The sequence below is a fragment of the Mesitornis unicolor genome, unplaced genomic scaffold (genome assembly GCF_000695765.1).
Source record: "Mesitornis unicolor isolate BGI_N332 unplaced genomic scaffold, ASM69576v1 scaffold28343, whole genome shotgun sequence".
NCBI classification, from domain to species: domain Eukaryota; kingdom Metazoa; phylum Chordata; class Aves; order Mesitornithiformes; family Mesitornithidae; genus Mesitornis; species Mesitornis unicolor.
In genome coordinates this window covers 6,488-22,835 of record NW_010173077.1, presented here as the reverse complement: position 1 = coordinate 22,835, position 16,348 = coordinate 6,488, and the positions used below count along the sequence as shown (strand labels likewise).

The 16,348-nt window shown below is 53.8% G+C and overlaps 1 protein-coding gene across 1 annotated transcript; it reads right to left on the bottom strand.

Annotated features, from left to right (window-relative positions):
- Window positions 1-1,692: 1,692 nt before the first annotated feature.
- ANO9 (anoctamin 9) lies at window positions 1,693-11,685 on the bottom strand (the record flags this gene model as incomplete). The annotated part of the gene is given in 22 exon segments (XM_010180601.1): window positions 1,693-1,720; window positions 2,532-2,846; window positions 2,975-3,088; window positions 3,718-3,865; window positions 4,204-4,356; window positions 4,788-4,954; window positions 5,159-5,256; window positions 5,405-5,462; window positions 5,765-5,876; window positions 6,449-6,485; window positions 6,577-6,741; window positions 7,281-7,385; window positions 7,601-7,683; window positions 8,579-8,639; window positions 8,998-9,094; window positions 9,199-9,333; window positions 9,781-9,863; window positions 10,045-10,103; window positions 10,523-10,572; window positions 10,878-11,014; window positions 11,265-11,381; window positions 11,620-11,685. Coding segments are annotated over 22 exon segments (2,388 nt in total), but the record flags the coding sequence as incomplete, so codon positions are not given.
- Window positions 11,686-16,348: the final 4,663 nt, after the last annotated feature.

The following is a 16,348-nucleotide window of genomic DNA, read 5'->3' as shown; positions in this document are numbered from 1 at the left end:
CCAACCGAGTGATTCTGTGATTCTGTGAATCAGCACTAACGAAAGAGCTGCTCCTGGCTTGTGGGGCTCATGTTGTCTGTGTCTCTCTGAGGTTGCGGAGTGGCTGTCACACGTGCACACGCACGCTTTGATGCTGTGCCATCCTTGTAGCTCCCGCATTTAATTCAGTTTCTTTGCAAAATTTACCTCTGACTCATGGAGGCACTGACTGCCATTTCATAGGGGAGGGAATGAAAGGGTGGAGCCTGAGGGTAGACTTTAAAATCGGTGAGAAGTTTCTGGTTCTTATAAAGGAAAAAAAGCCTCTAAAGCTTTGAAATGCTGTGGTGGATTTGCTCTGGAGTTTACAAGGATTATAAGAAAGCCATACACTGAGCTGCAGTCACCTGTCCTGTGCTCTGGCCTTCCTCGTTAACTGAAATTAGGAAATATGAAGAGAAAAGCTGTTACCCTGTGCATTTGTAACCCTAGGAGTGTGTGTGTGTGTGTTGGAGAAGTCACAGTGTTGGCTGTAACCAGTGCAGCCATGGGACTCTACTGAGACAAACCCCTCTGCTGCTGTAAGGAGGAGCAGGGCGGCCTCTGCCAGCACCGCAGGGCTGGGAGGGAAGAGGTGAGAAACCCCAGGCTGGTGGGGCTGGGGGTTTTGGCTGGCAGGTTGTGTGCTGGAGCAGGAGATGACCATGCCTGGCCCTGTCTCTGGAGATTTTCTGCATAGCTCAGTATTTCTCTTACCCCAGCACATTTAACGGGTGTGTTCCCACTGTAGGTTGCCGAAGTGCCAACTTTATTTAAGCGTCTCACCAGGCAGCACCCACCCTCAGCCCTGGCTCCGGGCTATGCTTCAGCTCCAGGCTGTTTTGATTATCCACGTTAAGACAAAAAGGGATTTTGGGGGGACAATTTATTTGGCAAAGGAGGGCGGCAGGAAGGACGCCAGTGTGAATGCAGTGATTCAATGGCAGCTGTGGATCTGGACGCTCGTGTCCACACAGGTGTTCCCTTTATTTACCCTTTTGCTCGTGGTGGTTGTGTCCGCGCAGGCATGAACGTTTATTTACATTTTGCTTGTGGCAGCTGAGCTGAGCTAGGCACAACTCTCAGAGCATTCAGGGCAGATGCGGAGGCTGGGCAGAGCCTGCAGCCCCACAGTCAGGCTGACAACTGCATTTTTTTCCAGTGTCCATGAACGCAGTCGCGCTGAGAAAACTGTGCTGGCTGCAGTGAAGGGGGAAGGACTTGGGTTTCTCAGCAGTGCATGAGCAGGGAGGTCACTGAAGGCAGAGGAAAAAGGGGCCAAAGTGCAAAAAAGAGCAGGAGAAGGAAGCTGGAACGAAGCAAGTGGCTCTTCCCATGATGCCAAGTCGCATGTTAAAGCCATGACTGACGAGGAAGCCAGGTCACCTTCTGCAGCTCAGCGGCTGGGTGCCACGCTGTAGTTTGTCCTTCGTGCCAAAGCTCTCCCCCAGCTACTTGGTGTGCTGGGAAGACACCATCCCCTGCTCTGCCACGACTTCCTTCCTCCTCGTGGCTGTGTGAGTTGGAAAGCATCCTCCTCCTGTGAAGCCACTGCCACGTTATCGCTTCCCAGCTTGGTCACAGCCGGGACACGTGGCCCATCCCCGTGGGTGCTGCCAGGCTGGGGAAGGGGGCTCAAGTCCGTGTTTCCTGATTCTCCTGGGCAAGTGGTGGCTACACATCAGTGGAGTACTCCATCATGCTGGGGGAGAGAGGAGAGAGGTGGTGTGGAAGGGAACTGTCCAAATTGGAAGCAATGGGGAGGTGTGGAAAAATACTCAAGAGTGGGAACAGAGCCTTTCCCCTTAAATAAATGGAGAATGACACGTGATGTGTGGGAAATCCCTCTGACAACGGGAAGCCTGAGCCCTAAAGCTGAAGTGTGGCAGCGTGGTGCTTCCTGAGCCCCGCTCACCTCTGTGTCCACCTGGATTTTAGGGTGGCAGCTGGGACAAGGTGATGATGAGGAGGGGCACACTGAGCCCTCCTCCAAAGTGGGGCTCAGTCTGTGAAGGACAGCAACACCAGGGTGGCCCAGCCTGTGGCTCTCAGTGCCATTAGTTCTGTTTCCAGCCGAAATACTTTTTTAAAAAAAACCAAACAACAAAGATTACATGGAAAATGTGGGCAAAATTGCCTCTTATTTTAACTTGGACCTTTTTTTTTTTAATTAAGGAAAAGCCAAAGGCAAGGGGAGCCTTCCTCTGGTGGGCTCTGGTATGGAAGTGCCTCAGGTGGGACTCATTTTACTGGCCTTGTGTGCCCAAAAGCATCACTGGGGCTAGTGAGTGAGACCACAAGAGAGATGGAGCGTCATCTATGGGTCATGAGTTAATCTTAAAAGGAGCATTTTCTGCTGAAGGCTGAGGGAGAAGCCACCCTGCAATGGGTGGTGAAGGAGCTGCCCCAAGGGCAGGAACTTGCAACCCCAGTTTCTCCGCACCATCATGGGGTGATGGAGGGGATGGATCCTGCAGCCAGGCAGCCCTGGCACCTTCTGGAACATCACCTACCTCAGCTCTTTGCGAAGCTCACTGTGTTTTCTGCTCAGAAGTTCATTCTTAACCTTCTGGGGGACATCGGGGACGTACCAGGCTGCGATCAGTTTGATGCACAGAGCCACGTGCTGCAGAAAGCAAAGGGAGCCGCCACAGGCAGTGAGGGCTGTGTCTGTGTCCCCCTGCCACTGCACCCTCGATCACCCCAGCCTCTTCCTGCCCCCCTGGGTGCTCACCTCAAAGAGGATGAGGAAGGCAAGCCGGGCCGCGAAGATGTGCCAGAACTGGACGGTGTAGCTGTAGTCGTCAGCGTTCCTGTAATCCCGGTACCTGCAGCACAACCCCATCGGTGCCAGCCCAGGCACCCCCTCCCAGCGAGGGACGGTGTAGGCTGGATGTCACGGTGAGGGGCTCAGCAGGGGGAATGTGACTGTGCAATGGCCACGGGCTGCTGTTACCTGCACTCCTTGGTCTTGACAAAGTCTGGCAGCATTTTAGGCACCTTTGTGGAGGGCTCGAAGTCCTGGATGCGGAATACGGAGAGGCTGTGATTGATATAGCCGGTGGAGCAGCTGTGCGGGGGGAAAGATGATGTCTGGTACATCAGTCTGGGGGTGGAGAGGGTGCTTCTGGTTTGTGGCCAGGCTGCAGGGTTGTGGCACACCCTAACTGAAAGCTGCAGCTCTTGTGTCTTCTATGGGGCTCAAAGGTCTCTGATTGCCACAAAGTCTGTCTGCAGCTTTGGTTTCTGGGGTTTCCCTGGTGTGTGGATCCTCAAGTGACGAGTAGTATGGCTGAGCACAGACTGTAGCATCCCATTTTGGGAAAGCCAGCATGCATCTGAGGCTCCCCCCCATTTCCCTAGCTACCCATTTTCACCAGACCTGGGGGAAATGAATGTCTCTGAGACTTCTGTCCAGTTTGCCTGATCTTGGCCAGTAAGCCAAGGCTTGGAGGAAAAGGGGGAGGGCAGGAGAGAGCATGGGCAGGCACATGGTGCTCTTTCCATTCCAGGGTACCACTTTACCCACCACGGGGATGCTGTGAGTGGGAGGCTGGCTGGGATGCTGAAGACTGCCATTGAGAAAACCCTCCCCTTCCCCCCCACCCCACTGTAGGGGCCTCAGGCTCCTGCACCGGTGGCAGAGGCAGGCAGGGACACAGCAGGCAGGGCTGCGAGCAGCCGACTGGCAGCACTCACTCCACGTCAGTGCTGTTTGCCGTCATGCAGGGGCTGTACGTGTATTTGTAGACCTGTATGGGAATGAAGTCGGACGTGATGGCGATCACCAGTCCATTCCCGATGACAGCCAGGATACCGATGGCTTCCAGGACCTGCAGCCAGATTCCTGCAGGAGAGGAGTGGCTGATGAGGCCCCTCTGGCAGCTCCCTGCTGCTGTTTGAGGGTTGCAGACAAAGCCCCAGCTCAGGGACAGGTTTGGCATGGCCAGAAAAGGTCAGGGAAGGAGGCTTCCAAGCTGCCCCTCAGCCTCTGCAGGGTATGAAATTGCATCTCCTTCCCTGACCCACAGCCCTCCCTGTGCTTTCCAGCCTCTGTGGTGAAGTGAAACCCGTCCCTAGTAAAGGGGTGCCCAAGGACTTCACAGTGGGGAAAGGGCTCAACACTGGCACCATTCACACAAGCAGCAGTGCTGGAAGGAGGGCGCTCCTCGGGCTTCATCTCACCAATGTCGTTGGCCTTCCTGGGCACCATGCGCCGGTGCAGCCGCATCATCTTGTTGGCATCCAGGCGGATCTCTACGAGGTTGTTGAAGAACGCCAGCAGCGGGGCGAGGGGAAAGGCAGCAACGAAAATGGTGGTGAAGCTGTACTGGATCACTGCAAAGGGGGAAAATGCCGGGAGCTGGTGTGAAGCCACAGAAGAGGGGACATCCCACAGGGTCCTGACCGCTCTCTGGGTTTGTTCTTCTTCGTGGCTTGGGGGGCTTTGCAGGGGTGAAAGGGAGAGATAGCGCTTGGTTGAGCTAGCCAGGTTGAGGGACTGCCCTGGGGTTACAGCCATCACCTTGGCGCTGCTTGGAGGGCAGGGCAGTCCTAGGCAGGGGCCCAAGGCCAGCACAGCTGCCTGCTCTCTCTTGTCTGAGAATGATCTCCTTGGTGTGCCAGAGCTCTTGGAGTGGGGTGAGCATGGAGCTGTGTCTCAGAGCTCTCCCTTGCCCACATACAGGCTCCCCAGTATCAAGCTCTCTCCAGCTGAGGAGAGCACGGGGCTTTGCACCCAGCATCCCTCCTCACCTTGCCCTACATACCCATCTCCAAGAACTCGTCAAACAAGCTGAAGATGTTGACCTCGTTGAGTTGATAGTTGTTCAGCCACTGCCTTTTGCAGGCGTCCTCTTCCTCCTCCTCCTCTCCTAACATCATGCTTCTCTTCTTGGGGTGCTGCTGCATCTTGCGTACCTTGTGGGTTAGCCAGCTGCAAGAGGAGGGAGTGATTTGTACAGCTGCCTGCAGAGGACAGCAGGGCTGAACTGCTGCTGGTGACAGCCCTGGAGATGTGTGGAAGGAAAAGGAGGAAATCTTGGCCCAAAGACCAGGGTTAGTCTCTTTAAGAGCTGGGAAGCTGTCCTGAATGTGCAGAAGCACCAGCAAGCACTCTGCAGGCTGGAGGAAAGCTTACGGTACGAGATACTCCATCACATTGCTGATGGTCTGCTTGAGCAGCATAATGATGGCCATCTGGATGAAGAGGTCAGTGATGCAGCCGCTGGGGTGGCACTGCGAAGGAATGAGAGGAGAGGACTTGTTTGGTCAAGGCAGGTACTATAGGAAGAAGCAGAGCTTCCCAGAGCCTTCCTGAGCAGTAGGGAAAGGAAGAGGAAGAGTTGTAGTGTGGGGTCAGAGAGCTTCACGGCAAGTCCCTCACCTCCTCCAGCCTCCACTTGCCAGCAATGCGCACGTAGTGCCCTGGGTGGCCATTGATCCTGAGCAAGGAAACAAGTGATATCTTTTGAGCCCCACTGCTGACCACTGTTCGATAAACATCCAGGTGCAGGGTGGAGGGCATCATTCTCCAGGCACTGATGAAGAGGCAAGGGACTTCCTTCACCCACCATGCCCACTGGGAAAAGCCATGGCTCTCTCCTGAGGTCCCAAATGGGGTCCCTGTGCCTGGCAGGGAGGGTAGGACGACTGGGCTGTCCCTAGAGCCTGGGGAGAGCTGGGGAGGCATGACCCAAACCTAAGCTCCCCTCTGATTCCCCCCAGGTCCTCAACTACCACTCACCGACCCAAGAAAAAGGCGATGTAGATGAGTGAAGAGAAGTTGGTGAAGAACTGGAAGGTGAAGATCTTCATGGTGAAGTTGCTCTCACGCTGGGAGAAGGTCCGTGGTTTCTCTAGGGAAGGGAGCAAGGCCCAAGGGCTTGGTCACAGAGTGGTAGTACCTTGCCCTGCTTCCCCTTGAATGCCACGGCAGCTCTTTGAAGGTTGGAAGGGTGTCTCTGCCCCCTGTGGAGCTTTCCCTGCTCTTCATCTGAGCCCTCTGGTGAAGCTGAGCCCAGCTAATCAGGGAGGTCTCTCAGAGCCATGAGCTGTGGGGGAAGGGACCCTTCAGCTGGGAGGAAAACCATGTTGTGAGCTCTCCTGCAGCTGTGGTGGCTTCCTGCTCATGCCCGCTCTCAGCCCTGTAGGGTGGCTGCCCCTCCAAAATGTAATGCAGCTGTAGGACAGCCAGCTGGCAGCCCGTGGGCCACAGATGATCTGGTGTGTTGGAGGGCTGCTGGCCTCCCATGGGGACCTGCATGGCAAAAGCTCCCCAGTAGATGCTTTGTGATGCTGAAGGAAGGGAAGGGGCCAGGAACCCGGCTGCATTTGGGGACCAAAGGGGTGCCACCCTGCAGTCCCTGGGTACTGCTGGTCAGCTGGCACTGTGGGGTATAGGTGAGAGACAGCCCCCAGTTTTCCTTACCGAGGTCACAGAGATAGAGGGCCACACTCCTGTTGACCTACATGAGAGAGGTATAAATCGAGAAGGGAGGGTTGATGGTGGAAAAGCAAGGAGGTGACCTGCTGCCTGCCCGGTGTCTCACTCCACACCTTGGTCATGATGACAATGGTGATGTAGTGCAGCACGGCCCCCAGTATCACTGCCACCGTGTTGGCCTGCTCGTGGAGGAACTCCAGGTTGCTCTGGGTGAAGACAGCCGTTGCTACCACCCGGCAAATGACGAGCGCGTGGGCGATGGCGATTATCACGGCAATCTGTGGAGGGGGGCAGCAGGGTGGTGAGAAGTTGTGCATGGGGAACATGCTCCATCCTGCCTGAGGACCACCAGCCCTTCAAACCCTTGCTCCCTTCACCAGAGCTCATCTGGACATGGCTTCAAATGCAAGCCAGTGCTCTTCAGTCAAGGATGAGAGGTTTACAAGGTGGATGTGTTCACATGAACTGCTCGTCTAGACTCAGTCTGTTGGCCCATGGGGAGAAATGAGGGTATCAAGGGTTTGCCTCTTCCTGCCCCCTGTGTTACTGCCTTGATCCTCTCTGCCTCCCACTGCAAGAGCAGAACCTTCAGCCCAGATCCCCAAAGGGTGATTGACTTCTCCCATCAGCATAGCAAGGTCTGGGGAGACCCCTGGATCCTTGTGATGGGCATGGGCCTGCCCTAACAACCTGGTTTCTGCCTCTGCTTCAGCAATAGGACACTCCAAGTTGCTGTTCTTGCAGCAGAGTATGAAGGGGAGGAGGAAAGCCCACGTGCCCTTAAATCAGATCTCCCTATGGTCACCCCGGCACGTACGTTTGCCAGAACCAAGAGGAGTACGATGGCGCTACGGAAGTAGGAGTGCTGGTACTGCCGGGGTTCGTGATGCAAGTTATTGATCAGCTCCATAGCAAGCTCCTCCTTAGGAAAAAAAAAAAGGAATTAAAAAATAATTAAAAATGGGAAAGAAAGGATCCAGCAGAGCTGTGCCCAGGTAGTAGAAAGTCCAGGGGTCATTGTTTTAGTGGATATATGGGATGAAGGACAGGAATGAACACGCAACCCAACTTTTTCGTCGGTCCAGCTGACTCCTGCCCTGAAAAGGAAAGCACTAAGCAGAAAGGTGACATCCTCACCTCTTCCTCATCCCACCCATACAGGTCCCAGTTGGTGACCACGGTGGCTCTGTGCCTCTTCCACAGCTCCAGGAACACAGTGGCTGTGGGGGAAAGGAGAGAGCACTGTGACACATAGTGGGATGGATAGTCATGTTACCATCCAACCTGATGGCAAATCAGCCTGGACGGCCCTTAGCCCACAAAGGACAGGTGGCCACCTCCACATCTCAGTGACCAGGAAGTGCTCGGCACCACATGGGGATGGGCATGGAGGTTTGAGGGTGAGTTTTCACTGGAGTGAGGCCAGCTGTGGCATCCGGAGGGGATTTGACATAAACCAGAGCAAGCGCCAGGGCTGTTCTGCTGTGGTGGGCATGTTTACATGGCACCAGCCAGATGCATCCTTCTGGATTAATGAAAAATACATGGACCGTGTCCATGACCTGCTCAGACCGTGGTTTCACAGGTGAAATGCCCAGCCCAGTGTTTGTAACTGAAAGGGCTGTAGTAAAACCAAAGGAGATGTGTAGCTAATATGGTGATGGGCTCTCATCAGCTCAGAGCCCAGTGGTCTCTGCTCACTCCCCAGCAGCTGAGAGACCACGCAGCAATCTGGGCACCTTACTGAGAGGTGTGGTGATCCCTCCTTCCTGCAGCTGTGACCACTTACAGGCAGCTGCTAGAAAAACCCAATGAGAGAGGCTGCTGGGTGCTTTGCAGGGTGTTGGGATGGGTGAAGGAGTGAAAGCTCTCAGGCAGGACAGGTAAGGATATTTTGGAGAACAGAAGAAAATTGCTGGGGGGGATTTTATCCCTTGCCTTGTCTGGAAGGGGAGCTAATGGCCGTGGAAGTGGAGGAGATAAGGACTAAAAAGCCCCTGAATGGTGAAGCTGTGTTGGTGCCCCACCTTCCTCCACCTCCTTTCCCTCTAAGCCACAGTGGGCTGCTGCCTCATCCAGTCTGTGTATGGTCGGCACCAAGATGTTGACACTTACCCCAGATGGCCATGAACATAGCAAACACAACTGTCCCCTCGTTGTCAATCATGTGAGTGACCTGAAGAAGAGCAAGGAAGAGCATGATAGGGGCAGGGACTGTGGCATCTGGGGATCTGTGGAAAGGCCTCTGTGCTCAGTGGTCCTCTTGCCACCCTGGTCCTTCTGAGACAGGTAAAGATGCTGCAGGAGGGTAATCTACAGGAAGGGGATGGATGCTGGGGCTTGTTAGCGGTAAACTCTTCTTTGGTGGCAATGGAGACCATCATCTCCTTATTACAGAAGTTAGTGGAGTTTTTCTGCTTGTTGCAGCCAGTTTTCTGGAGTGGCTTTCCTTTTTAGCAGCGTGGGAACAGCACAAGCTGGGAGTGTTTCCCCATCCTTTGCCTCAAGCCTGTCTTTGGAAGGGGGCTACCCACCTTGGCATAGGTGCAGGTATCAGAGAGGAGCCAGAATGGGCACTTCTGGTCACAGAGTGGGCACATGATGGTGTTGTTGGCTTCACAGATCTCCTTGCTAGGGAGAAAGGCGTAGAGGGAAGCAAAGGGCAATAATGGTGGCTCAAAGCCATGTGCATAGTGAAGGCTTGTGAACAGGATGCGTGTTCGGCATTACCTTACCTCACCTGGCTGGAACTGAAAACAGTAATCCCAGCCACAAAGACCACCAGTCCGACCACTGCAGCGAATCCCAGCAGGTAGGTGTACCAGCCCAGCCAGGCAAAGTACAGGGCCACCTTCTCACCAAAATAGCACCTAGAAGGAAAGGCAAGATGTGGTTTGCGGGCAGTGAAGAGACCACATTTTTAGGGGGCACTAGGAAATGCTTTTCCATCTGGAAAGGGGTATTGGGTCCCTAGGAGCATGGGTCTGGCTGAGAGGTGAACACAGATGGAGAGCAACAAAGCTTTTGAATGTGGGAGTAGGTGGGTGAAAATGAAACGGGCTAATTAAAAACTGTGCAGATGTGGGGGTTGTTCCATACTGCACCATTAACAGATGGAGCTTGGTGCTACAGGGATACGTCTTAGGCTAAGAACTCTGCAGGCTTCAGAAGAAACCCAGTACTTGTGAGAAGAGCCATGTGCAGACTAATGATTTAAAAGAAAGCACAGGAGCCTGGTAAAGGGCACAAAGCTCTCTGGGCATCAGGTGGGACCTCTTTCTTAGAAGGATCTGCCGTGCCTCTTCTGCCAGTGTTACCTGATCTTCTCAATTGGCTGTAGGCAAAATATATCTCTCCAGCGAGCCCAGTTCTTGTTTAGGAATTCCCTTAACTCTTCTTTCTGGAGAGCAGAGAATTTGGTTGGATACAGGAATATCGGGGTAACCTTCATCCACAGCTTGGCTCCCAGGAGCCCTGCTGTGCCCATCATCCAGAGAGGTCTTGATGCAGCCCTGGTTACCCAAAGGTCTCCTCCACCTCTCATGGCTTTTCCTCCCAGGCACCTGTGTGCTTGGCCTCACCTCGTGCAGGGGAAACATCGTCTCAAAGACCTTCTTCTTCATCAGGTCACGCAGCTTCTCTGGTAGCAGAGCAGAACAGAGAGGATTAGTGAAGTTTTGCTCTTGCCCAATGTGCTTTCTGCTGGGCAGAATCACCCCAAAACTTTTCTGGAGCCTTTGTGGGAAGGTGAAGGGGAAAAGCCTGGGAGAGGCAGAGCTGTTCAAAAGGGATCAGCACTAATCCTTGCAGTCGTGCTGCTCTGCTGCAGGCTGCATTGTGGCTAGCGCTGGGAGCAAGCCAGGTGGGCAGGTCCTTAGAGACAGCTAGAAAGCCAGCACCCTGAGCTGCCCCACTTATCCTGGAATATCGGACTGGGGGATGAGCTCTTCTGGGGACACAGGGGAGTGCCGGTGGGCAGCTGGAGTCAGGGGTTTGGGGAGAGGGAGTAGAGGGCTGTGGATGGCAGGGACCAGCAAAATCTCTGCCGTGTTCCCTTACCAAGGTCGGGTGTCACCGTGTTCTGCAGGATGAAGTTCACAATCCGTATCCTGAGTGAGGAGAAACTGGGGTTAAAGGCTGCTCTGGGGATACAGGCTTGTGCTGTGTGGCCCTGTAAAGCAGGGGAGGGAAGAGAAAAAGTATGCACCAAAGTCCAGGGAAGGAAGGGGGTAAGAAATGGTGAGCTAGCTGTGGATGGTGAGAAGCTGGCAACTTTACACGTGGTAAGTGGAGGTGGCCTTCCATGAAAAATGAGAAGCCTGGTGCAACTCTGCACTGAGCTGGATAATGGATGCTGGTGTGGAGAAAGGGGAGTGCAAGATGCTGGAGGTCAGTAGCTTGGCTCAGCACCCACCTGGTGGTCGCTGGTACGTCGTGATGGGCATTGCAGCTTTGCACCCTGCTGTCGGAGTTCCTCAGAAGCCACTGGTATTTCTGAAATATCTGTGCTGGGGCACGGACTCCATAAAAGAGCTTCTCGTCTTCGATTTTCTGGTGGGTAGAAGAGAAGAACTGTTAGAACAACGCTGGCAGAGTCACGGGGGCAGGGGCTGTGTGAGTCCTGGGTCTGGGGTCTCTCCTGGTTGAGCAAGTGGTTTATTTTCCAGCACTGATATGGTGAGCAGCTCAGTGGTTCAAGCCTCTCTCATCTCCTGTGATGCAGGAGCCCAAACCAGGCTTGGATCCTGGGTACCACAAAATAGTCAAGTATCTGCTGCCTCTTACTCCTGCAGCCCCTCACCTTGATGGTGAACCCTTTCTTCCTCAGCTCATCCAGGAACTTCGTCCTCTTGATCTCCTTCTCGCTGCCCACTTTGTGGATGTCGCTTACCAGAACAAAATCCCACTTCTCTTCATCCTGCTCACAGGAAACACCAGGGAATTTATGGAGGTGGCAAGCTGGGAGCTCTCCCTCTCAGCTTCAGCCTCTCGGAGGTTTGGACCTTCATCATGATTGTATAGAGGCTCCCTGGGAACTGGGAGCGAGCAGGAGAATGGGGATGGGGAAACTGAGGCAGCTGCTGCCTTGATACTGCCCTGCTCCTCTCTTTGAGCTGTGCTAAACTCACTGTGAGTGCAGAGGGAGCAAAGCTTACCAGGGGGAGAAATGGGTCCTTGTCTTCAACAGGAGAATCCCTCCAGCCAGTCAACAGTATTTCAACCTGTGGAAGAGAAAACCAGTGAAGGCTTCAGTGGGCTCCCTGGGAGATCTTGGGCATGGAGCAAACCTTTACCTGCAAACATTTGGATGGCATCGCCGTGCCCTGGAGCAGAGCCTGAGGGGACGTGGGGATGGAGCTGAGCAGTGCTCTGCTTGTGATGCACAGGAACCTGCCCTCCCCAGCAAAGCCCACCTGGCGTTTCGGTGCTTTCAGGTGTGATGTTGGTTGTACTTGCAATGCATCAAAAAAAGACAGAGCCCATGTAGCTAAAATTGCAGTACAACATAAGATTTGGCCCAGTTTTCCTCTCCCAGCAGCCAGAAGGAGATGCCTACGGAGGACGGTAGGAGCAGGCTTGTCCAACACCTCCTCTCATCCACTCCTGCTCTGTGTTTGGGGTCTTCCTGAGCCAAATATGGCTTTGTTTAGGGATGCTGGAGGGATCGCTGCCCTGTGAGCACACGTAGCCTCCTCTTGAACTCATGTAATGCCCAATGTTTACGGCCCACTGGGGTTGCAAGGGAGCCAGGCAGAAGGGAAAAAGAAAAAAAAACCAACCACCCTCTCTCTGCTCTGCACTTCTCTCCTTGTTTCACTGGATGCCCTGACGTTTGTACTGGAAGAGTGACAACTCTTAACTCACTCTCCATGCTACAGTGGTTTTTACAATCTTTAATCAACCTCTTCCCCTCTTTAGTTTTCCCTTTCAGATAGGGCACTGTTAACTTTTTGGTGAGGGTGAGGAAGGCAGGTTTAAATTCTGGTGAAGGGAGAGTGGGGCACGGACAACTGCAGGCTTGCACAGCTCTGCAGACTGCAGCAAAGCTGGTGAAGAATGAGTTCTTGGAAACCACCTCAGATGTCTCAGTCTGCAGCCAAGGGACAGAGAGGGGAAGGTGAGCTGCTGATGTGTGGCTTCTTTCCCATTCCCTCCTGTGTGCTACTGGCTCCAAAGAGAGAGGCTGCACGGAGTGAACACGGTGCTCGCCTTCACTACTTAAGCCTAATTATGCTCAGACACCCAAGTGATGTGGCTCTGAAGCAATCAAAGCAGCCTCATGGCAGTAGCTGACCTGTGCCCAGCAGGACTTCACTGCCCACGGTGCCCCTCTGCTGAACGCTACCACAGTGAGCGCCCTTGGGTGGCCTGGACCTGGTGGGTGCCCAGAACTGGAGCACATCAGTTTCAAACCACTTTGTTCCTATCCTTCGTGCCTGGCTTCCCTGATTTCAGTCTGGTTTTGCAGCTGTAGTTCCCTCTTAGGCAAGAGGGGATTAGTCTCACCAGTCCTTCAACGGATTGGCTTCAGATCCCAGTGGGTGCAATGACTTTAATAAAGACACGCTCTGCAGGCCATGCTGTGACAGGGAATGGATTCCACCTTAAAAGCAGCCTTCTTGGAGGAGCTTTGCAATTCTCTGATGTGACTCATGGTGCAGCCCTACAAACAGTTATGCCACCTGTCCCGAGGGCACAGTGACACAGCACAGAAGCGGGAAGGAGCTGCCAGAGGATGGGAATTTTGTCACTCAGTATTGCCACCAAGAACGTTGTGACATGAAACAGCGGCCAGCCAGACGAGTTCATCTAGCTGTAATCATGGGAGCAGAGCAGTGGTGGTGAAACCGTGCCCTGATGTAAGATTTGGATCCCAAGCTTTCACTGAAGAATGAGGCCATGGGAGCAATGGAAGTTGGGATGAGGAAAGGGCTGAAATGCGCTGCCAGATCCTCTCTCATGTGTAGCTACGGCCCTGGCTTCCCCTAAAGCAAAAGGGCCGTGGGGAGGCTGACCAACAGAAGGCTTGAGATTGGGATGAGGAAAGGGCTGAAATGCGCTGCCAAATCCTCTCTCATGTGTAGCTAAGGCCCTAGCTTCCCCTAAAGCAAAAGGGCCGTGGGAAGGCTGACCAATGAAAGTCAAAGTGAGAAGGCTTGAGAAGAGGGATATTCTCCCTCAGAGATGCTGTTGCAGTAAGGACCAGCAATTCCCACTGCTAAAAGGTGCCCCAATTTAGACCAAGGTGCAGAGGGGAGGGTTATGGTGCTGTCCTGTGCTCTGCCAAAGCCCAAAGCAGGATCTGGGGTTGAAAGACTGGGTCTTGGCTTGGCTTCTCGGGAGTCAAAGCATCCCAACCAGCATGTCCATCTCCTAGGAAGAGGCTGATGGGGATCAGGCTCACAAACAGGATGTATCCAGCCATGGGGTTTGGTCTGTGTAGCCAGGCTTTGGGGCTAGAGTATCCCAGAAGCCCTGATGGTGCAGCCAGCCCTCGCCTGTGCCTCAGGGTCTTCCCCATGGGGACAGCGTTGGGGCTGACCCTGCAGAGCTTCAGCAAAGCACCCCTCCTCTGTCAGCATTCCCGGTCCTCACGCTGCTGATCTCTCAGAGCTGACATGGTCAGATCCTGCCCCTGCTCCTCCATGCTCCCAAAACAGCCAGCACCGATTTTAATCCCACGAGGGACTTGTTGCTTTTTAATTTTCCAGTTAAAGGCTAAGAATCGGTGGGGATGCTTCTCAGGCTGCCCACGAACAGCTCTCTAGGCAACAAGCATGTCGTGATAGTGGGGTCTGGCTTTTCTCTCTGTTCCCATAGCAATGAGATTTACTGCCCAGTACCGGCACCACGAGCGCCTCTGCGTAGGACAGAAAAATGGGGAGGAATTTGTGAATTATTTGCAGATTAGCACAGACAATTCCCAGTAGCCACCTCGGGAGTGGTAAGAGATAAAAATTGCATTCAGCTACAGAGGGGGATTTGCAAACCTGTGATGACAGAAGCATTTCAGAAGGTTTAATTCATTACAGTGGCCACTAGCACCCATGTGAGGCAAAGGCTGCCTGAAGCCAGGGCCGCTGGGACTGTGGTGCAGTAGCCCAGCCTGCTTTTGGGGCCAGATGTGGCTTGCATGCAGTGACAGCGGCAGAAGGCAGGGACTTTGGATCATGAGCGCTCCCACACCTATTTTTTTTTGTCCTGGAGGACCAGCAGCACCATCAGACGATGGCTGCTTTGTTCTGGTCCAGTGTGCAAGGCCACCTCAGCTCTGAAGCAGTTGTATAAACCCTGGACTCTACTCCCTGCTATCAAGCACCATGGTGCCTGTTGCGCTCTTTCCTGCCCCGTGGTTGGAGCAGGGTTGGAGGTCAGCCACGCAGAGGTGTAGCAGAAGTAACCTGCACAACGAGGAGCAGGAATTTTGATGGTAAAAAGGGCTTGTGTGCTCTGCAGTGTGCCTGATGTCTCTCCAGCTGTATCAGTGGGTCCTTGTTGAAGGCCAGGCAACCCGCTGCCCTGAGGAAGGCTACTAGGTCCTTTAGAGAAACAGTAACAGGCACCCTTGGGCTGGGGGTGGCTTCATCTGTGTGAGTAACTCAGGGAAAAGACTTGGATAGGATCTGGCATCCTTGTTTTCCTTTCTAATTGTAGAGCGGTGAGGGTTTGGATGGTTCCCATCATCCACACTGAGATGATCAAATCGCTCTTATCTCAGGGATGTTTCTTACAAATGCTTCCCTCAAAGCACTTTCTTGCCTCATAGATTCCTAAGAAATGTGACAATCCTTACTTGAACAAGCAGCTGGCACACCTCTACATTAACTTGCTCTCCCAGTCTTTGAGAGTTCGCCTGCCTTTCTGAATAATAGAAACCCACATCTTTTCTTTCAAGCTAGAGAAACAAAACTTCACACCTCCACCTCTCCCTTTGCTTTATTTCAGGTGCCTCTGAAACACCTGCGACTGTCAACCCTGCTGCTATAAGCAGTGCCTTTTTCTGGGTCTATACAACCGAAAGATCTGGTCTCAGTCCAAACCAAGCCATCCTTCTCTAATCTGTGCTCCAGCACCTCTGGACATTGGTACCAACATCTAGAGTCACGCGTGCCCCCGCTGCGCCTTGGGGTGCGCATGGGGCTGAGCCCTGCCTCACTCCCTGGATGCAGGAAACTGCAGAGCCAGAAGCACACGCCACCTTCCCCGTCGCACGTTCATGGTAGGAATGAGATTGCTCGTTGGAAAGAGGACCGGGAATTTTGTAGTGTTTTTTGAGGGCTTTAAAGGCTGAAAGCACGTGAGCAGTAAAGATCAGAGCTTAGAGTGTCCCATGTCTCCAAGCTACAGGTGGCTCAGAGGTGCTGAAAAGCAGCCTGCTGGAAATAGCTGAGCAGTTTCTGTTTCCTACCTGCATGGTAAAGCGGAGAGCCTTTCTCTTTGCCCCTCTGTCCCGTTGCTCCTGCGGGCAGATCTCTGAGGAGCTGTGTGTCACGCACACAGTGAAGCAGAGGCCGCAGGCAGAACAAGCTGTGAGGTTCTGGGGGTTTCTCTCAGAGCGTGGATTCCTTCCCCAGCTCCTTCGCCTGAAGTTTTGTGAACCCAGCCGGGACTTGACTTCCGTGTGGGACTCGCCCGCTGTAGGAGGGAGCTGCCTCTGCCTGGCAGCGGGCAGATAGCATGGAGGAGGCGAGAAAGCTGCCCTTCACCCTTGCTCAAAGGAGTGGCAAGCCCAGTACCGCCCAGCACAGCAGGCGGGTAACCCCGCTGGGTTCCTCTTGCCAACTCCACTGCTCTGCCACCCCTGTCTCGGTGCTGTTTGCTGTATCCTGTGAACAGCCCCAAAGAGGTGTCGCAAACTGGGGCCGAAAGGAGGGATGGGGTATG